General features: G+C 40.8%; 1 protein-coding gene across 1 annotated transcript; it reads left to right on the forward strand.

The window, feature by feature from the left end:
* The first annotated feature begins 943 nt into the window (after nucleotides 1-943).
* Nucleotides 944-21,316, forward strand: MRPS31 (mitochondrial ribosomal protein S31). The gene is made up of 7 exons (XM_030476283.1): nucleotides 944-1,140; nucleotides 3,425-3,715; nucleotides 4,403-4,561; nucleotides 9,392-9,538; nucleotides 11,996-12,069; nucleotides 15,786-15,929; nucleotides 20,961-21,316. Exons 1-7 carry the CDS (start codon nucleotides 1,004-1,006, stop codon nucleotides 21,170-21,172), a joined length of 1,164 nt encoding a protein of 387 aa, XP_030332143.1. The 5' UTR covers nucleotides 944-1,003; the 3' UTR covers nucleotides 21,173-21,316.
* The last annotated feature ends 1,320 nt before the right edge of the window (nucleotides 21,317-22,636 follow it).

Consider the following 22,636-nt stretch of genomic DNA (forward strand, 5'->3'; position numbering starts at 1 on the left):
ACTTCTGAGCCATGGTTGACGTCTGCCACCCAGCTGGAAAGAAAGCACAAGGGGAAAAGCATGGCAGCCATGCATGCAGAGAGGGTCTCCTGACCTTCAGAGGGAGGTGAGGTGCTAAGGGGCTCTGCGGGCACCTGACCTCCTTCTGAAAATGTCAAGAAGCGAGGCAGTGAACAGGAGGTGGATGCCAAGCCACCACCGTGGAACCAGCCACGCATCAGAACGCTGGTGTTTTATATTTAATGTTCTCAGTACCACAAGCTTTAGAGATAGGTGAGAGACACTTGAATTAGCTGGCTGTAAAGGAATCACCTTTTGAATTTCTTAAAGCAGCTTATGCTCTGACATACAAGATCATCTGTCCTTTGGAGAGGTAACTTTGGTCTTCAGATACCATGACAGCACAGTTCTGGATGCTGCTGTTTCATTTGTCCTCATCTGTACTGCTGACAAGAGTCTAAAAAAGGACTCTTTTGGGAACTTAGATCTGTTGAATCTATTAAATCTATTTCTTAAATATCAAGAAATATATACTTAACTCTTAGGAAACTGGCATGTGCGAGCCACCCTCCTGCAGGAGCAGGACAGGTAATGCAGAGCCAAGTTAATGAGTATTCAATGGTGGAAATAACAGGAACCATCCGATGAGACACATGAACTTAATAGACACGAATCTTTCTCCTTTTTTTTTCCCCCTCAAAATAATCGTTAAAGGTAGGTGCTTTGCGGCCCCAACAGAAACCCTTGCATGTATCTGCTCTTGTTCTTGCAGCTTCCCCGAAGCTCTTGGGTGTTTCCAACCATTACATGCTTCACAAGGGACATCCCAAGACTTGCTTTACGTGCCTGCGGCTCCTGGCACCGAGTGACCGGAATGGTTTTGGCAGAGGACTGGCAGTACCGGGCCGGGCGGAACGATGGTGCGCGGAACGCTCGGCGCAGCTCCCGTTCCCAGCCGGCAGCGCCGGGACCGGACCGCTGCGGTGGCCGCGCCGCGGGCACGATGTGGAGCCGTGTCGGTGTCCGTGTGTGGGGCGGCGCGGCCGGGGGCTCCCGCGGGCTCGCGGTGCGGCTCCTGGCCGGGCCAGCCAGCGGCCGGGAGGCGGCGGCGGTAGCGCGGCAGCAGCGGAGCCCTTGCAGGTACCGTTGCCTCCGCATAACCCGGCGGCGGCGGGACTTTCCCGGGGTGGGGAGGCCGCGGCCGCTGGAGGGCTGGGTGCGCTCGGCTCCCCGGGGAAAGCCGGTCCGGTTCGCCGCAGGTGGGGCCGGGCCCGCCGCGGCCTGTGCCCGAGGGCAGGTTGTCCGCCTTGGCCTTCGCGTTAAAGGCGGGCCTCGTGTTTTAGCGGCTCTCTGCCGTGGCAGTGTGCCTGGGGCGGGCCGGTGGGGTGCGGGGGCCCGCCCGGTGCGCTCGGTGCCGCCTTCAGCTGTGCTGTTCCCGGGTGCCGCGGGGGTTAAGCCCGCTCGGGCAGGAAGCAGGGCAGGCCCCGGTCCGGGTGTCCTGCTGGGGCAGGGAGCTAACGACACCGGTGGGCGGAACTCACGGTAAAGTGAAGGTAGGGAGAGGGGAATGGTTTGGGTTGAGTTTCTACCCTGAAAGAGGGTAGATTTAGGTTAGATATTAGGAAGATCTACTGTTAAGGTGGTTTGCAGAAGCTGCGGCTGCCTCATCCCTGCAAGTGTTCAAGGATGGGTTGGATGGAGCTTTGAGCAACCTGGTCTAGTGGAAGGTGTCCCTGCCCGTGGCAGGGGGTTGGAACGAGGTGACCTTTAAGGTCCTTTCCAACCCAAACCAGTCTGTGATTCAGTGTGACCTAAGCATAATTTTACACCGTGTGTATCAGCAGAGTGGTACTGCCAGTTTGCAGAGGTACTTGCCCAAAGCACTGGCTAAAAGTAATATTTGGAAGTTTGGTTTTATTTTTTGAAAAGATTTTAACTGCTTTTGATGAAAAGTCAGTTGTACATTTTTTTTGCTTTCAAAGCTCCTCAATATTTTGAACAAGCTCCAATACTGTGATAGCCTCATGTATGAAGGAGCTTGGTTTCTTTTGTAGTTGTGTTTGCTTTCTAAGGCTAGGCTTTTGAGCATAAGACAAACCTGATGGTAGGTGAAATACAGTAATGGAAGCTGCAGTGTACTACTGGCTTTAAATGTTTAAGGCTTGCAGTCTTGCTGTAAGCAAAGATCTCTGAGTGGATAAACAGTTTTAAGGAGGATGCAGCCTGAATTAATGGAAAAGATCTGTGAAGAGCAGCTCACTGTAAAACAGCAGGACTCCTACCATCAGTAATGTGGTTCTGAAGCTCTCCTTAAATTTTCCTGTCACTTCTCAACATCGAAATTTAGGATTTAATGCTGACAGTTTGTTAAATGCAGAGTGGCTGAAGTAATAACATGGTGCCTACTGAGACTAGCAGGCTATTTTTTTTTTTAGCCAGAGAGATGTGCGTGAGGGGGGCAGGTGTGTAAAAATTCCTTCAGATTTATTGAAGTGTTTTAAGATCTGTTCAAGTGCTTTATTTTGAATAATAAATGTATTTTTTTCTTTAGTAGCTTGATGATTTTTAAACAACAAAATAGTTATAAATTTAAAGATTTAAATATTTAATTTTAGAATGTTAAAGAGAACAGTTCTTTGAATTTCGTGATAGTTTTTTTCCAAAGAATGCAGTTGTGTCTGTGTTGCAGCAGCATCCCAAGCAGCTCCCTGCTTCCCTGGCTTCACATCCTCTCCTGCACCATGTCAGTTTTAGCTTCTTTAGAGTGATTTGGTAAACTACGTAGAAGAGCTGTTCTGGAGGGAAAAGTAACTGAGATAACTTTTTTGTTAGTTACTGGATTATCTTGCAGCAGGATCCATTTCCCCATATGGCTGCACAAATGCCTGGCTGTTATATTGCAGAGCATTGGGTAGGGGGATTATGATCCATAGTTGTGCACAAGTATGAAGCTGTGTGAAGCTAAATCTGTGTACAATGTTTTTCCAGGTGGCTGGGAGTGATCTCTTTGTTGCCTCATTTTAAGAGTTTCAGTCAGTGTTCTATAGTGCTCATGAATCTAAGTATCAGGTACCAGCAGATTCAAACTCTTAGACTGCTACCTAATGCAGAAATACTGTAAAAGTTATAAGTTTATAGATTAAACACAGCTTATTTGTGGAGGAAATAAAGTTGTTTACTTGATTTTTGTGATGAAGAAACCATAAACGGTAAGAATTTTCAGTAGTACCCTAGCCCTTCTCAGAAGTCAAAAGGTGCATGTTTGGCATGTACTTAACATACTCAGTTTGCTCTCGGGCCTAAGCAGTTGTAACGGATGGGGTTTTGTAAGTGGTTTTGTAGGCTTAGAAAATTCAGCCTCAGACCTTATTTGTAACCTCTGATTTTGATTTATTTGTTTATTTAAACTTTGTATATCATCTAGCAAAACACAGAAACTCTTCAGCACAAGCAGCGTGCTTTCTGCTGAGAAAGATAAACCTACCTCTTCCAAAGACAGCACCACTGAAGAGGCATCAAAGAGTGAGGGGGGTGCAGCAATAACACCAAAGAAGAAGCTGTTAGACATTATTGGTAACATGAAGGTAGAAGTGAGCTACAGGAGGAAACTCCAGCAGTTAAAAGCGCGCGAGATGAGAAAGCAAGCCATAAACAAGCTGGGAAGCCCAGACAGCGAAGATGCTGTACTTCAGAGGACTAGAGAAGGGATGCAACGGTAAAGTATAATAAACTTTTCTCAGCCTGTTTCATGTTCTCTTTTTTTTTTCTTTCCAGATTGGTTTTTTTTCATTATCTAAACCAAAAGCCATTTCCAAGCATGAACAAGAATCTTGTAAGAGAAAGTGGTGTACAGATGTAGATTGCATTAAATCACAGGGGAGAATCTGGACGAAAGATCGTGTACGCTTTCTACCAGAAGCAACCTTTTTCTGGGCTGAGGCTCTTGAAAGGTAGCAATAGCATCTGCCTGTGGAAAGTTATTTTAATGGGAGAGGGAAATACTGTTTAGAGGAAAAAGGAAAAAAAAAACTATTTAAGAATGGCATCATGGCTGTCAAGTCTTGTGAGTGGCTCCCTCCCACAACGTGTTAAATCATGTTTAGAACCCTGTGGGTGTACACTGCCTGTGGTCTCCAAGCTTCACATCCAAGGGGCTATGCAGTGGTGTAGGGCTGCCGCTTTCCTAGCTCTAAGAACAAGAGCTTGTTAGTGTCCTTTGGCCATTGATGATTAGGACAATATAGGGCAAACCTGGCTGTCCCCCTAGCCACTCCCATTTGGGATAATGTGTAAGTGTAACTTACGAATTTTTAAGACGTGAAAGTACAGAAATGTCAAATTAAATCTATTAAGGCTTTTGAATTTTTTTTCTCTATTTCCCTATCTGTTGTGTCCCTTACAGAGGCAAGCCTTTAAATCCAGAACTGGTGGAGGCTGCTTCTGCAGTTGCTTCTTCCCTACCACTCAACAAGAAGCAGACAGAATCAGAACTACTTGCACAACTAAGACGACACGAAGAAACCACAGATAAACAGAAAAAGGGGGGAATTGTTGACATACGGTCTGTATATTGAATTTTATTCTCAAGAATGTTCAAAATTCTGATTTTGCAATATCATCTTGAAGGTGACTGGGTTCTGTCTTGGAAAGATGGCCCTAAAAGATATATTTGCAGAGATTATCCTTGGAATTAGTGATCATTGGTCTGGTTATACCAGACTCCCTAAATTTTGTCATCATTATTCTAAAACGGTTTTGCAGAAATGGAATTGTTTTCCTGTCCAGGATTATTACTTTCTTGGAGAGGCTAGCAAAATAGCAGATTATTTATTTTTTTTACTCCAAGCTTCTGAAATTCTCACACAATGGATGGATTTGTAGACGTTTCAGACATTCTGTCTGGACTGGTGAATTTTCATGACAGCTCTGCAGAACTGAACTAGAGCAGCTCTATTTATAGCCCCACCCTTCCTTTCAAAACTTTCCAGTCAACCCAAGAAACTCATCTCTTGGCTTAACTCATTTCCAGCGTGGCTTTCAAACAGATGAGAAACACTTGTTTGGAAACAGAAACAGTTGAGCATACTGCTCTTCTGGACGATGGCTAAGGATAGATTTTTCATTATATCTTCTTTTTTCCCAGCTAGGATTCAGATAACTACTCAGAAAATAAATCATTAAATTCCGGTGAAATGCTGAACTAAACAGAATTCTGGATCTTCAGCAACATAGGAATGTGGAACCTTTATTTATGGTGGTTTGCAGTGTGAACTGCAAGCTGCTTACCTTAGTTTTAATTTATTCTGTGAAAATGAATTTGTCCTAAAGCAGGATTTAAGTTTGACCATGTATTATTATTTGTAGGTTGCTCTAGGGATCAGTAAAAGATCTGCTTTGTATGTTTATCAAGGTACTGCTCACAGAACAGCTATTGATGTTTGTGACTGATGCCTGTCTTTTAAGTGAGTGAAAACTAAGGAAGAGTGTGACAAATGTTTGCAGACAGGTTGTGTTAGACGGTTGCAGAGAGACTGGAATATATGACGCTCAGTGAATAACTTTGTTGAACAAAATGCGTGTTCTTCAGAGCCTGTGAAGGGAAAAGGGAGAAACTATGTAAGTTTCCCTTTTAGCCTGCATTCATGATTCCTTACCAAGTGCTAATGGCTGTAGTGGAGAGCAGAATGAAAGTGTCTCCAAACATAGAAGTCTGTGCTATTTGAGGAGCAAGTATGGGTTTAGGTAGTACGTGCAAGCATCTCCGGAGGACACACACTGTGTGTGCACTGTTTTCATAATGTCTTTTCAGCCTGAATATAGGAGAACCTTATCTCTCCATAGGCTTTTGAAGCCAAAATGAGTAGCTTTAGAAGTTAGAGGTCTGACTGTTTTATGTAAAATTGACATGTTTCTACATTTTTTTTTGTGTGTGCAATATTACAGAAAACTTAAGAGACCCTGCATAACATAGAAAGTATAAAGAAGGGACTATTTTATACAAAGCATATTTTCATTAAAATATTAGTTACTAGTGGGGTTGTTCCATCTCTGTCACTGAGGTTTTCAAAAGGACAGAGTACACAAGTGTCTTAATAATGGCATTAGCTGTTGCTGACCAACTTAAATATTATTAGAACCTACTTCATTACCTGATAAGATGTTGGAGGACTGTACTGATACTGGCTGAGCTGCTGTGTGCAGTGGCTAACCTCATATGCATCTGCATCTATTTGTTAAGGTATATTCTTCTCTAAAAGTGGTTGGTCTGCCTGCTGGCATCAAGGACTCGCTGTCCTTGTCGCCTCGAAGCACTTACCCAGCTGTGGTTGCTGTGGAAGAAGGAAGGTACCTAAGGAAGCTATAGTCTAAGCAAAAAGACTTTTTTTGTCTTGAAAGAGTGTTTAAATTCTACAGAAATTTAAAAACAAGTCCCTGAAGCTGTATAGTGCCTCTGCATAGTTGATTGATGGATTAAGATGTGCTGTTACAACATTTTGTAACATGCTTGTGGATGAGTCACTATGGTTAGAAAAATGGTTAGAAAAATGCATTTTCCTCAACCAAAACCAGCCTTTTTGGTTGGCTAGGAATGTCATGGTTGGCTTGCTATGTTTTTAGTTGGCAAGTTCTACTCCCTGGGATAGCTTTGAGCCTGAGCTTGTTTCCCCTTGGGAATATAGATTCTTTTTTCTTTTGTTTTTTTCTCTCTCTCTCTCTTTTTCCCCCACTATACGCTGAAAAGTTTCATTTTCTTCCTTAACAGTTATGTAACAGTTTGAAATTCTTACCAGTGAATGAATTTTCAAGAAACACCAGCAACTCCTGCAGACTGTCATGACTGAAAACTTGGTTAATAGTAACCTTTCTGAGATAAATGTGGTACTTTCAGCTTCCTGGTTAGTGTTTAAAAATGTTGATTTTAAAAAGCCCAGCAGCCCTCAGACTTCCTTGGGCATGACTTTATGCTCCAGAATACCTCAATCTCACAAGGCACTAAAATGCTTTTAATGCATTAGAAAGCAATTACTTTTATTCATACATGATTATTTTGTGTTGAATTTTATTTGACAAGAGAGCACGGGTAATTAACATATTATTTTTTTCCTTAAAGGTTTTGCATTCAATATACTGGCACACTTCAAAACCCAATGTGTATTCCTCCATTATTTAAAGTTATTTAAAAATGGGACACCTTCACAAGCAGTAGAGCTGTATAATACTCAACTAAAAAGATTGGGATACTGCTATTGAGATTTATGATACATGATAAATCATACATTGTCCAGATCTTTTAGTTTGTACTGGGTTTTTTTTTCCCCAGGATTGTGGCATGGCCTCCAGAGGTCACTGTTGTATGCAGTTGTCTCATCGCCTTGTTTTGTAGACAGCATGAGGACAGCGTGTTCGCTAGGAGGGGAAAATATTAACAATACAGGAATTTATTTTTCTGAGTGTGGGATGGAGTTTCACTCAGTGGAAATTACAGCAGCACCATACCAAAATAAAACCTGCAGCACTACAACTTGAAATTCCAGCCCCTGTTTTGGGTGAAGAAGAAAAGTAATTCAGAGCTTTGGCTAAAGTATATCCAAAGCTCGTTGGGTCTCCATTTTTAGTGTTGTAATTATTGGTTGGTAATCGGGAAGGAGAGAGAATGTGTGGTTTTTACAAAAGGTCTACCCCTTCCCGTCTCTGGAAGGCAGAAGTATCTAGGAACTTAGGTTTTTAGCCTCATGGTGAGACAGGAGGTAGTATCACGTAATATCTAACCACTGTAGGTACATTGAGGTTGGAGCGTGACTTTGTAATCTGATGTTTTTCATTACAAAAGGCATTAAAAACATCTTTGTAATTTTTAGTTAGTACAGGGGCAGTTTAAATGATGGAGTAATGATTGTTGCTGCCAGAAATGTTCATATACCCATGATGGGGTGACATTAGAACTTTCCAGTGAGAAATATGATACCATTGACTGCGTGTTCTGATAGCTTGGTAGCATAGCCTGTCCAGACCTACTCTGCAAAACCACAAATAAATCAAGATCAGCTGTGAGGAGAGCTCTGAGCAAGCCTGGTCCCCCTGAAGCATGGGAACACTCCAGCCTTTCAAGTCACAGCTGAGTCAAGCAGTTGGGCTGGGCTGCATGTAGCTGACCTTAGGAATTATGTCCCCTTGACCCTCAGAAGCCTCTTGCCCAACACTAGCTCACTAATGCCAGTAGGCACTTCATGGAATAATTTCTAGTGTGAGATATGCAACTGATCTGCAATTGTTTTTTCTTCAAAATTAAAATGAAAATATTTTAAACTTGTTTTCAGATGCCTTTCTTTCAGAGTAGGTACTTGAAGAGCTATGCTGTTCTTGTTCTGCCATTGGAAACCACATCTAAGAGTGAGGAGAAATCCTACTGTGTTGCTGTGGCAATTAGCTTTTACAGTTTTCCAGAAGTATTTCTTGTCAGTGAAATCTCTTTTGACTTAAACTGCCAAAAACATAGTTTGGATTTCATTCAGATTTTCATAAAATGGATATTCAGTATTTTTGACTTGGTTTATTTTTGCTTTTTTTGAGACCATATTTCTGTCTTATATCTCGAGCACTGCAATTTTGCATGACTACATGTTACTGGAAGTGGTTGGGCAGAGAGGACAGCTGTGAGGGAGAATTACCAGCCTGGTGGAGGCAGAAAGGTGATGTGTTTTGCCCTTTGTTTTCAGAATGAGCTGCATAGAGCCCTGGCAGAGATCAGAGCATTTGCTCTTCACGTATGATTTTGAGTACAGAATTACACAGGAAGATGTGGTCTCTTAATGCTGTAATATGATTACGCAATGCAACAGATTGCAGTGGATCAGGAAAGGTGACCTACTTAGTAGGGTGGCATGATTGACCCATGTCAGCTGATGCGTGAAGGCAAGCTTCCTTTCGGTCTGCAGCAGCACAGCTCTGTCCCTGGGCAGTGTTGGTTCCTGTCAAAAAAACCCTGGTGGATTTTTACCTCCCTATTTCAGCGTATTCCTTGTATCCAGCGAAATTCCTCAGTTATTTAAGCAAAACATGCATAGTACACTCTGTGAATACTGGCAGATATATGAAATTTTTCTTTTAGTTGGAAACAAAATAATTTCAAAAAAAGCTTTTACTGTAGCTCTAGTAGGCTAAAATAGCTCTTTTCATTTAATGTATATAGAATGTAACAACTGAGGATGTTGAAAAAGTAAGACTTGAATGTTCGATGACTTAAAAATGGGTGTATTATGTGAAGAATGTATAATACTGTCTCTCAGAGGCTTGTGAAGCCAATTGAGAGTAGCATTTCTGGTTATGCATGTGACAAACTTCTTTGCTTTGTTGATTTGTTGAGTTTTTACTTTCACGTTTTTAATTTCAGCAACGTTATTTCAGAAATGGCAGTTAAAAGGCAGTCCCCAGCTCAGAGAGGTGTGAGGATACCTAGTCGCATTTCCTTGGACTTTGATGAGGATGGTCAAAGAATGAAGCCTGGAAGATTTTCATCTCAGTCTTCTGACTCAAGAAGGTATTTTGGGAGACATCTATTTCAGTGTATTGTAAATAGTGAATTGTGACTTCCTGTAAGGAACAAATTGGAACATATGCATTGAGCCATGTAGATCATGCAAAAACCTCAAAGAAGTGGCTTACAGCCAGTTGTTAGAAGAAAACCTGCTTGCTGAAATGTTTCTGGGTAAGTTCCATGTTCTGGAACTACCTAACTGGTAAGGTGTATGTTAGGGAAGCATCTCTTGGGCCTCTTCAATGCTATAAGGCCAGCAAGCAGTGTTTTCTGATACAAAGCTTGTAGAAAGTGCAGGAGGGGCTTCTTGTAATGGAAGTTGAAGGGAAGAAGTGGAACAAGGTTTTTGTCCAAGCCCTCTTGACTTTAGATACTTTGGTCCTGAGGTTTTCGTTCAGTTATAAGCTGTTGGTTTCAGGAGCAAGGGAACTGATTTCATTATCAGCTGCTGAATAGCTCTATAGATGTTTTTAATCTGGGATAATTATCAGACAGAGTTGGTAGTCACATGAAAGTAATTTTGTTACTACGCTGTGATTCTTGACTGACTATGAGAAATACTTTATTTAAAGTGTTGGATTGAAAGTTTTTGAAAGTTCGAAAAGATAGCAATAAAATGATCTAGAAGTATAAACTGAAAACCTGAGCTGTTACATGCTTGTACAGTGTATATTATTTTATATCTTTGCCACACTTTTCATTTATTGACGTACTACAAAGTAAAGTGAATTTCACTTATGTTTGGGAATATTTATTAAATTTATGATATTTGAGAAGCTGTCTTGCCCTCTTTGTAGGATGAAACTGTGCTTGGTATATAACTTCAGGAACAGTACCTTAAAATAGTTTTTTAAATCCCTGTAAAGAGCAAATTGTCTCCAGTCCTGAGTTTCCTCCTGCATCCCTGAAAATCTAATGAGTATACTTACCTGTTGATAATATGAAAAGAATGGGTTAGGAAGAACATCTAAGTTTAAATTGAGTCAGTAGATTTCAATGAAATGAGTGATGTTGCTTTATAATCGTAGAATAGTTGGGGTTGGAAAGGACCTTAAGACCATCTAGTTCCAACCCCCCTGCCATGGGCAGGGACACCTCACCCTGGATCATGTCACACAAGACTCCATCCAGCCTGGCCTTGAACACTGCCAGGGATGGAGCATTCACAACTTCTTTGGGCAACCTGTTCCAGTGCCTCATCATTTAAACTCTCACAGTAAACAAGAACTTCCTTATATCTAACCTAAACTACCCCTGTGTAAGTTTGAACCTGTTACCCCTTGTCCTATCACTGCAGTCCCCAATGAAGAGTCCCTCCCTAGCACCCTTGTAGGCCCCCTTCAGATACTGGAAAAATATATAATAATTTGAACTAGTCACTTTAAAATAAATGTTCTTCCAAGTCCTGCTTGTATCTTTGGCCAATGATTTTGGGAGTTACACACAGATAGGAAAATATAATCCTAAGTCAGCATTCTTTTGTGGCCCTGTAATGAGATTGTTCTGTGCTGAAATAGGTTTGGGGTAGTTACCTCGGTAAAATATGATATAACAAGCGCAGGTTTGCAGAAATCTACGGTAGAAATCACCAGAGAGGTGAAATTTTAAGGTCAGGAAGGGCAAGTATTGCCAGAGTAACTGTGAATGTGTGATAACATGAAGTAGGAAGTATTCAGTAGAAACCTGGAAGATTCTGTGATTGAAGGAATCATTTGTTCTAAAGTTCAGTGTGTTCTACAGTAAAGGCATTGGGTTTTCTTTGCTTCTATGCATAAAAAAATATTTTGATTACTTGTTGAACTCTTGGATTTGTAAAAACATTTCTAGCATAGGCTTATGCTAAAAATAAATACAATTAAAAATAGGTGGTCAGAATAAAATATGTTTATATTCAGAAGAGAGAGCATCAGGGTGATGCTGTTTAAAATGAACCGTACAGATATACTTTGAGAGTTTGCCATGTGGCAGAGAAGGTGGCTGTGTAATCTTCCAAAAAGGCTATTTATGCCATAATGCAGGAACTGTTTGATTTAGCTGTTGCCTTTTCTCTTCCTGAATTGTGCAATATTTTTTACAGGAAGAAAACCCAAATCACCAGATTCACTTTTTAGTTGCAACTTTGTAAAATTGCTTGAGTACTGTGTTTGGTACTGTTTAGATTTGTTCAGATTCCTCAATATTGCAGTAAAAAATGACTGCAGATACAGTGTTTGATTTCTGCTCATTCTTTTACATGGAAATGTTTTGGGAAGCTCTGTTACAGACGAATAACAAAGTCATAAACACTTGCTCTGGTTAAAAGCCTGAGGATGTAGTGAGAGTCACTATCTCTCTTTTTTTTTTTATTCTCTCCAGAGATCTGCTAGTTCATGAGAATATTTTGTGCTTTTAAATTTGTTATCTGGCAATGTTGTGAAGTGTTGCGAAATACTAAATATCGTTTTTCTTTTTTGTTTATAGAAGTCTCAAAATAGGAAAGAGGCTTAATATATTCACTAAGGCTTCTACAGAAACACAAAATGCACTGCAAACAGGTTAGTGGAAATTCAGTAATAAAAAACCCAGTGGAGCCAAGTTCTGAATTTTTAGAATATCAAGAGATTCACTGTTATGAAAAAGACTTATGACCTGTGAACTTCCTGCTTTCAGACCTATAAAAGAAAAATGAATAATGTAACTCTGATTTTTGCTAAGCAAAAGTTCCATGCAGTGTAATAGATAAATGTTTTCTGTACTAATCGGGACATTCTGTTACTGAATCTTCAACTAGATCAGGTTGTTCAGAGCCCCATCCAACCTTAAATGTTTCCAGGGATGAGGCATCTGCTGCCTCTCTGGGCAACCTGTTCCGGTGTTTTGCCACCCTCATTGTAAAAAATTCCATCCTTATATCTAGTCTGAATCTGCCCTCTTTTAGTTTAAAACCATTACCCCTTGACCTGTCAAAACAGGCCCTACTAAGAAGTCTGTCCTCATCTATCTCACAGGCCTCCTTTAAGTATTGAAAGGCCTTAATAAGGTATCTCTAGAGCCGCCTTTTCTCCAGGCTGAACAACCCCAACTCTCAGTCTTTCCTTGTAGGAGAGGTGCTCCAGCCCTCTGGCCATTTTTGTGGCCCTCCTCTGGATCTGCTTCAACAGGTCCATGTCTTTCCTGTGCTGAGGACTCCAGATTTAAATGCAGCACTCCAGGTGGGGTCTGACCAGAGCAGAGGGGCAGAATCACCTCCCTCAACCTGCTTCCCGCACTTTTTGTTGAGCCAGTTGGCTTTCTGGGCTGTGAATGCACATTGCCAGATCCTGTCCAGTTTTTCACCACCAGTACCCCCAGGTCCTTCTCTGCAGGGCTACTCGCAATCCTGTCATCCCCCAGTCTGTATTGATACCAGTGGTTGCCCTGACCCAGGTGTGGGACCTTGCACTTGGCCTTGTTGAACCTCATGAGGTTCACATGGGTCCACTTCTTGAGCTTGTCCAGGTCCCTCTGGATGGCATCCCTTCCCTCAGGCATGTCAAATGCACCACTCAGCTTGGTGTCATCTGCAAATTCGCTGATGATGCACTTGATCTCACTGTCTGTGTCAGTGATGAAGATTTTAAACAGTACTGGTCCCAGTACAGACCCCTAAGGGACACCACTTGTTGCTGATCTCCATCCAGACATAAGGCCATGGACCACTACTCTCCGGATGTAACCATCTGTCTAATTCCTTGTCCACCAAATACACATGCCAAAACTCATGTAAGATTAAAAAACTAACAGCAAAACAGGTATGACCCACCTTCATCTTCACTGAATGGCACAGCTCTGCAGGAACATCCATAATGCCACATGAGGGGGATAGCTTTCACACATGAAGACTTGGCTTTACTACAGTTGGGGTTTTGGCTAAGAGGGTGTGGATGTATCAAGTCATCTAAAGAATTCGTGCTCTCACTTTTCTTTCTGAACAATGAAAATGTGCATTATTAGCACTCGTCTTTAATATACTTCTTTCCCTAAGCTATTCTGAGGCCCTTTAGGGAAAAAAAGAAGAACCCAAACCTGTATTCCAGTGTAGTGACTTAGAACTATATATAAAGCCAGCAGCTGCAGAAGTAGTAGTACTCCTCTCTGCTATCTTAGAAAATGATACATATTTATTTCTGTTTTAAGAGTAGGACTGCTGGCTTTTGCCAGATTTTAGCTGAGTAGTTTCCTCCTTTTTTGTTTCCACACTTGAAACTGCAGGGAGAAGTTAATTTGTTTACTTAATTTCTTTAGTAAAATGTCACATAGTGCTATTTGCATATTTTCAGGCAGCTGTGAGCTTTCCGAATGCAGTGACCTCTGTGGTGGACTGTGAAACCTGCGTATTAGAATGGAATTCAATTTGCTGGTTTTTAAGACTATCCATTTCCTTAAAATTGGTTCATTTTATGTAATAAGTGTTTGTTTTTACCTATCTTGATAAATATGATGTTCAAGTAACTGGCATTTTAATTGAATCAAATTTACCATGAGAATTGAACCTTTCTTTTTTGCATGAGCACAATGCAGACCCAGTGGCATATAGTAGTCACCCAAGATAAAAAGTTGAGATACATTTTATTTTTACATAAAACTGGAATGTGCACAAATTGTGTAAGAGAGCCTAATGACAACATTTTTTTTGGCATTGATCTCAGGAAATACCAGTGTGATACTTGATACCTTTATGCATTTGATTCTGTTTTGGCTCATAGTAGTGGAGATAATGAGTTAAAGTATTGTTTATACATGACAGAAAAGCAAGTTTTGTGTTATTGTTGAATATTTATTTTGAAAACCTGAGTGTTCACTGGAAAGTGAATTGTCATCCTGAAAAAAAAATTCATAACTGTTAACATAATGTATCATTAACCGTTAACATAAAATGCCAGTATTTTCGGTTTCACAGAGGTGAAAATACAGTGTTTATCACCTTTACTGCAAGCTTGAAAAAATATTTTCTGTTCTCTTCTAATAACAGATTTATTAGTACGGCAGTGCTAGAAGGTATTCTTTAAGATGTGGACAATAATTTCATTCTGGTATGGTTTCTCATGTTGTCTTTTATCTGTATTTTCCTGCCTCCAGCCCTCAAATCAAAACAAGCAGCTAGGGAATATAGCTCTGGCAATTTCTCTGCTAAGTAAGAAATAATTTGCGGAAGTATCTTCTGATTTAACACAAAAAATGAGACTACTTTTCAGTATGTAAAAATACTGTTTGCCCTTTCATTTTGTTTTTTTCTTAAAGGAGGGGAGAAGTTTGTTTTTTAACTCATTCGAGTTGTAAGCCACTAAGCCAAAGATGAAATTGTATCTTAGTTTCAAATACTTGCACTTATGAGTAGTAAAATAATAGCCGATTGGCTTTGATCCACGTCAAATGGACTGTAATATTTGAATTCACATCAAGAACTCTGTTCTAAGGAGCTTAGTGTGATCTGATAACAGGGGGAGACAAGAAAACAAAGGGGAGCATGACTTAGGCCAGCTCATGAGACAGCAGCCCAAAGCACTGCCAGTGGTTCCTCCCTGTCCTCTGGTAACAGCTTGTTCCCTTCACTTCAGTGATGCGGTTCCATCTGGGCTCATGACCAGTTCTCCTGGGTGGAGGGGCAGGAGCTCCTGAAGAGTAATTCTGCTGCCATATGACTACACTTTGGTTTAAAAAAAAAAAAAAGTATCACGAAAGATGCATCCCTAAAGGGACTGTCTGATTCTGGGAGAAGAGGAGAAGAATAGGAATTCAGGATTTCTCAAGCCCAGGAGACAAAAACTGGGACACTCGCAAGTGTTGGGGAAAGAATTGTCATCAGTAGGTTGAGTTGTTTCCCTGAAGGAGAGTATCGTTGTGAAGTACCTGAAAACTCCTGTAGGAAGCAAGATTACTTTAGCAGAGTGCAGCAGTCACATTCAGAGTTTCTCATATACATATAAGTTGTGAAAGACAAAAAGGAAAAAAAGATTGTGGAAAACCTAAATTCCTGCTCTGTGTGAATGGCCTAAAAAGAAATTATCACCTAGGAGTTCAGAGTACATTTTCACCAGGTAACTGAGACTTTAATGGGCTTCCATGTCAACAGAGAATTCTCATTCGAGAAGGGTGATGCTGGCATCTAAGGTAGGAAAATTTTCACAGCCGAAAGAACTAATCTTCGTGAAGGTTACTGTTAAAGGACTTAGTTTTAGCTAGTGAGAAGTCTTTAGCATGCTGACAGATGTTTACAAAATTTCTTTTTTAGTGTCTTCACCAACTATCTGGGATGTGGAGTTTGCGAAGGAGGTTGCAGCAGTAACTGCGCAGCCTCCCCGAAACGGTTTTGAGGAGATGATTCAGTGGACAAAAGATGGACTACTGTGGGAGTACCCAGTTGACAATGAAGCTGGTATGTGCACTGTTAACTTTTATTGTCTGTCTGTCTTTTTTTTTTTTAAGAATTAGAACATGTTATGACCTCTGGCTGTTCAAACACAGCGTTTCAGCTATGAGTCATGCATTTGACAGTAAACAAATACAACTTTCCAACTGTCCCAAAGCAGAGGTGCTTCAGATGAACTCATTCTGGCACCCCGCAGGTGAAGTCCTCCAGGTGGTTTGGCTGATCTGAGGACTGGCTGCTGCCAAAAAGGGGAGAAGTTCCTTCCCTCCATCAGTCCTGGTGCTTTCAACACCAAAAGGCCATTCAAGTCTATTACATAATACCTTTTAGTATGCAACTTCTTTGAAGAACCTTCTAGCAGAGGATGGGGAATCTTAAAACTGCTGTCTGTATTTTATAATGCTGACTCTGTTCTTTGGTGTGGCTCTCAGACCAAGTGGCTAGCCGGATCCTAATCAGCTATCTGCCAGCTCCATATCTGTGCTGGCTGAGTGTTAAACAGTTGCTTGCTCCCTTTGTTCTATCTGTTTCATAAGAATAAACAGCCACAATATTCACTCACTCTGGGCATCTATCTTAACTAGACATCTTTGTGCACAGTATTTATTTTTAGTACCAGTAAAAAAAAAAAAAAAAGCTCTGTGTGAAGTTAGGCCAGCAGAGAGAGAGTGCGTGTTAAGGAAAGGAAGAACAACTACACAAAGTAAGTGTACACTAAGGAAAAGGGACTTCATAACTTCAGGGAGAGCTTGGCTGCGCTATTATTTTTTTTCTTTTAAAGTCTTTAAAGACATCATACAGAACTGCTTTAGAATGATTCAGTCACTGAAAGCAAAACAGGTTAGTAGCTGAAGTTGGGAGTCTTTGAAAATCTGTCCTATATTGAGCTGCAAATTGCATAATGTGGTTCATTGTTTCTTAATATTTCTTCTCATCCTATTTTGGCAGTTTCTTCACAGAATTTAATCACTGCTCCCAGAATTGATCTATTCCATCATGTAGCAATCTTGAGTATGCTCTAGTCATGTTTTTGCAAGCTGAAAACCATTGTGGCCAATGATTTTTCTGTTGTTGTAATGTGGCTGGAACCCTGCTGTCTGGGGCCGTAAGTTGACAAAGTGTCTTTGGCGGCCAGTGGTTTTTCTCTTGCAGCAATGTGGCCGGAACCGTGCTGTCTGGGATGGGGTGCCGAATGGACAAAGAGTCTTTACATATACTTAAACAAGAGTCTTTATTGATTTGTCTACAAAGACTAGTCATGTGGAAAATTCCAGTGGAATGTTCTAAAATCTATCACCTCTCAGGTTGAAATACCAAGAGTAAATTCCAGCCTATCAGAATGCCAGCCACAGGCTGTTAGTTGAATCAGGTGTGTCAAAAGCTTGAGAACCTCACTCCAATCATAGCAATGTACCGTAATTTCAGTGGCTCTGCAAAAGAAAGAAGCCCCTTCCTGCTGTTAGTTTTGGAGTTTGTACCAGTCATCTCCCTCAGTAGGAGGACATGACCTCAGCTTGTTCTCTATCAAGAAATGTGTGGATTTTCTTTTATGCCACAAGCATGTGCAAGTTTTCTGTCGAGGAAGCATGTATACTCAACTTCTGGCATTATGAAAGCCTTTAAAGTTTTAAATGAGGTATAAAAAAGAAAGAAGACTGCTTAAAACTGTTTTACTTGGCTCCAGAGCATCTCTGGTGTTCCTGTTGGAATGCTTTACCAAGGCACTGTGCTATGCTTTGAGATACCAGGGCAAGGTCATGATTTTTAGAACCTCTCTGGCCTTGGTGTGAGCATCTGAAGATGTGGCTAGACATTACTGCAGTGGCCAGTAGCAGTCTTCCCCCACCACCCCACTGCCCTGTTGTCTGCTCCTGCCTGCATGTCCTTTTCCTTATCTGATGCAGTTAAAGGCAGAAAACTACCTTTTTTCTCTGCATCTCCCTGACCTCTGATTAATCTTCACCAGATCAGCAAACCATTGGTATAGCTTGCATAAAATTGTTCTCACTCCTCCTCCATTCTGCTTGCTGCTTCTGCTTCTAGTAGCTTTAGTTCTGCTCCATGACTTGCCATAGAATCATAGAATGAATCACAGAATGATTAGGGTTGAAAAGTACCTTAAGATCATCTAGTTCCAACCCCCCTGCCATGGCCAGGGACAACTCACACTAGACCATGTTGCCCAAGATTGTCCAACCTGGCCTTGAACACTGCCAGGGATGGAGCGTTATATCTTTATAGCATGTCAACAACACTCCCTACAAGGATGAACATCTGCATTTGAGATATCATCTTTAAGGCAAGGTTGATCATGTCTTGGAAGGGTTAGTGTTTTAGCTAGAGAAATTCCCCAGACTTTCTGCTTTGTAGTATGTGGGGGACTGGAAATAGGATATTGAGAATGGGTGACTTCTTGCTTTGAGGTTGAAGAAGAAAACCTTCTACTTTAGACTCCCACCATGAATGTTCTTTCAAATCAGGTTTCTGAGGACAGTGCAAGAGAAGCTGAGGGACAGGCCAGTTCTTCCCATGAAGCAGGAGTTAGGGCTTGCTGGGGGTGGGGGGAGCCCTGCGAGCATATCTCATCTAATCAGTTCCCACCAGAGGTTTCAGCCTCTGATGCATCGGGCAATTGTGGTCTCTTTTTTGTGATGCACACTTTACTTTTTTTTTGAGGACTGAAGTATGTGAAATATGTGGTCTAACTGAAATGTTTGGCCTTACACTTCATCCCCAAACCATATACCATGTGTTTGAATATATCATGTGTTTGACAAATGAGAGATCAAAATACACGATGTAGTGTTTCCTTCTAACCTACATATAAATGGTTTAATTTCTTTTGGGTTAGAGATAAAAATTGATGAAATTATTAATGACATAATTTCTCCTGATACTCTGTATCCCCAAAGGAAGACCATCTAGAAGGTCAAATTTTACTGTCAGCATTATGTAGATTCTTGCAGTAGTGGGTTCGTTGGTTTAGTACTCTTGGATTTTTGTGACCAGCAAAAGTATGGAGATCTGGAAAAGATGTTAGCTTGTGAAAGCAACCGGCAGCATCCAGGTACGGTGAGAGTCCACTGGGAAAAGTTGGTATGGGTGGCATGGTAAAAAGATCATTCCCCCTGTACTCAGCACTAGTGAGGCTGCACCTTGAATCCTGTGTTCAGTTCTGGATCCCTCTGCAGGAGTGATACTGAGATGCTGGAGCAGGTCCAGAGAAAGGCAACGAAGCTGGTGGAGGGTCTGGAGCACAAGTCTGATGAGGAACGGCTGAGGAAGCTGGAGTTGTTTAGTCTGGAGAAGAGAAGGCTCAGGGGAGACCTTGTTGCTCTCTACAACTACCTGAAAGGAGAAGGGAGAGAGGAGGTGGCTGGTCTGTTCTACCAAGTAACCAATGATAGGACAAGAGGAAATGGCCTAAGGCTGCTCCAGGGGAGGTTTAGATTGGATATTAGGAAAAATTTCTTCACTGAAAGGGTTGTCAAGTGCTGGAACAGGCTGCCCAGGGAAGTGGTGGAGTCACCATGCCTGGAGGTGTTCAGAAGTGTTCTGTATTGCTGTAAGTGGACATAGGTTTCCAAGCACAGCAGAAATGGACCTTAGAAAGCTGACATGACCCTTTCAAAAAACTTTTAACATAAAGGAAAAAGCTTCTGAAGAAGGAAACATCCTTTGTTCTCAAGGACAAGGGAAATAAACGTGGCATGTTGCTGGTACTGATACACTTGAGTATTTCTAGGACAAATCTGTGGGGTATTTCCCAGCTCCTTTAGATATTGCAGTAGCTAAAGTTTAAAACAGGAAAGAAATAGTGTAAATTTAATGAATACAAGCTGAGAGACTTCTCCATCCCAGAGATGTGCATCATTTCTTCTGAAACTGTAGAAGCTCTAACACAGGAGGAAGCCTAGGACGGGCATGGCTTAATTACCTCAATTTTAGTAGTCCTGATTTAATGTTGTCAAATGATATATCATATCCTAGCTAGTTATAGAAAAACATGTATAGAAAAACAAGTCTGTGGTGTTGATTTGCCAATCTTGTAATCTGAAAATGTTTATATGTCTAATAACAGATTTTTACTTAAAGATGCAAATGTCATTTACAAATTTAGGGTCAAATAAAAATTTCCACATATCCCTTACTGAAGAAAAACTAATTGCAAATCCCAGTTTACTTTGGGGTTTTTTTTGTCTCAGAATTGGGAACTGCGAAAGCAGCCTATTTTCTTTTGTAGGCATTTGTGTTCTGCGTCTTTGCCATGTCTACACTGGCATCATAGTGTGAACAACAGCAAAGGAAATCCACAGGACAGAGAAAAAAAAAAATTTACCGTAGGATCTGAGCTGTGCTTGTTTAGAGATCTACAATAATCCCTTGTTCCTGTGGATGCGTTTGAATGCATCATCTTTTGCGCTGGCTACAACTTAAAAGTAGCAGCTAGTGAGCTACAAGACATTTTTACATCAGCGTACACTCACAGGTTCAGAAAATGTTAGAAAAACAACTTTCTGTGCCCCTTTTGGTAACAATAGGATGTTAAAACCGTGACTTGGAATGAACATGGAAGTGTGTTAGCTGTTCAGTATTAGATACTTCATGAGGTTGCCTCATTTGTTCAAGACTAGCTTGTATTCTTTAACCTTCTGCAGAATTTAGGCAATCAGTATTTCCGTAAAGCATTTATGAAGAAAGTGTCCCCGATCTAAAAGGTGGTACCCATGATGAATCAAACTCTTCACATATCGAACAAACTGCATTTTAGCAAGAAGATTGATTTATTTTTTTAATTATTCCCCCTGCTTCTGCCCTGGCGTCAGCTTTCAGCAAGACTACCAGCCAGAAAGTTGATGTAGATATTCTTATAAATGAGAGCACAAATTGGGAGTAATATGCCAGACAGAACTGTGATAATGCTAATATGTTTTGTGTGATTTACGATTATTTGAAAACTGTAATACTTTTTAATTTTGTTAAATTTGCTGTTCTGTCATGCTAATAACTTTGTCTTTTTTTTGTCTTTTCTCTTAGGGATGGAGGATGATGCTGAATTTCATGAACATATCTTTCTGGAGAAACACCTCAAAGACTTTCCCAAGCAAGGACCTATTCGCCACTTCATGGAACTAGTCATCTGTGGGCTTTCGAAAAACCCACACCTCAGTGTTAAACAGAAGATTGAACATATTGAGTGGTTTCACAAGTATTTTGAGGAAAAGAAGGAATTTCTTAAAGACATTTGAGACTTGGGAAAGCCTTTAACCTTGAAGTAAAGAATCGTTACATCAAAACTGATGATTTCTTATAATGGAAATACTGTCAGTGCAGAGTAATCATGTGACCTGAAAGCTGTATTTTAAATAATAAAGTGAAAGGTCATGCTTTCATGTCTGTGTATGTGTCCGTATTTTTTGACAACAAATGAAGGAACTGAAAATTGTGGCTTTTGTAGAATGTGCGTTTAAAATTCAGTTTATCAAAATTGTTGTCATTTAAATATGAAACTCGTGTTCTGACCATACAAAATACTGGGTCTAATTCCACTTCCTACACCCTTCACACGTGATGTGTATCTTGTCAGGTTTGATCACTTTTCCCGTTCTGGAAAACTTGCAATGCTTTCCTTTTTAACACGTGATGCAGCTCTAATTTTGGAAAGCTGTTACTGAGATAGTAACAGTTTGTTTTGCTTGTTCATTAAATACACTCATTTGGATGGTATTAATAGTTTCTATCCTCCTTTCACTAATTATCTTTATTGGTTCATTTAAAAATTTTTGGTAATGACTAAGTCATTTGAATTGAATGCTTGTTAGGTCATCTGCTTAATGAAAGGCTATTACATTCCCAAGATGTGTGCACAGCGTAATAATTCTGAGTTGCATAAAACAATATGGGAAGTCTCTCCTACCATCCATACGTCCATGACCCATGGACAGCTTCCCATCAGTATTTGTTTAAAAATGAGTCTGGTTGTCAGGTAATCTATAAAGTTCTGTTTCATTAGAGCAAGCAGTTTCATGATTACTACAATGTTTGGAGCTGAGGTCTTATCTGCTGCATCTGCAGGGCTGGAAACAGGACTTGATGTTGCTGGCAAGGAGAGTTGTCGCCTTCAGATTGCTGTCACATGATACCACTGCTGTTTTCTGTCTAGTCCTCTGATGCTGGTGAAGTAAGTTCACATTTTCTAGCTGATGCTTTATTCTAATTAAATGTATATGGCCCTTTGTATCTATTAAGTAATTGCAGTATATTTTACCTCAGTTAGCCTTTAGTTAAATTTTCATTCAGAATTGCCCACTCAGTCATTGAGAATCCTGAATTACTTCTCACTGCTTAACTTTCCAGAGCATTTCCAGACTTGCATAGTGTGTTCTTGTTCTCTTGCATTCACTCCAAACACTTAAGCAGCTCTTGGCCCTATAAATAAGCTCCTCTCTTTTTCTCACATTTCCTCACAACTCGAGCAGGAAGGAGGAAGTTATGGAATGAAGGTAAAACACTGGCTTCATAGGCAAACTGATTTTTAAAGCAGAATTGCAAGAAAGCAAATGAAAAAGAGTTGGCCTTTTTCTGTGAGTTGGAATATTACTGCTGTGTTCTGCTCATCTGCAGGACCTGAGTTTGCTTGTCTGGCAAAGGGCAAGGCTTGGGCAGTGGGAAGGAAAAGCAGCTTTTTGACTTTCTAGCTGTAAGAACAGCAA

Source organism: Strigops habroptila, chromosome 2, assembly GCF_004027225.2.
Source record: "Strigops habroptila isolate Jane chromosome 2, bStrHab1.2.pri, whole genome shotgun sequence".
In the NCBI taxonomy this organism is placed as follows: Eukaryota; Metazoa; Chordata; class Aves; order Psittaciformes; family Psittacidae; genus Strigops; species Strigops habroptila.

What these genes read in the sequence shown, in the direction of transcription:
- MRPS31 (XM_030476283.1), top strand. Translation starts at nt 1,004, where the DNA reads ATGTGGAGCCGTGTCGGTGTCCGTGTGTGGGGCGGCGCGGCCGGGGGC. An exon ending in CAGCAGCGGAGCCCTTGCAG is followed by an intron (nt 1,141 to 3,424) that starts GTACCGTTGCCT and finishes TATATCATCTAG; the next exon opens with CAAAACACAGAAACTCTTCA. An exon ending in ACTAGAGAAGGGATGCAACG is followed by an intron (nt 3,716 to 4,402) that starts GTAAAGTATAAT and finishes TGTCCCTTACAG; the next exon opens with AGGCAAGCCTTTAAATCCAG.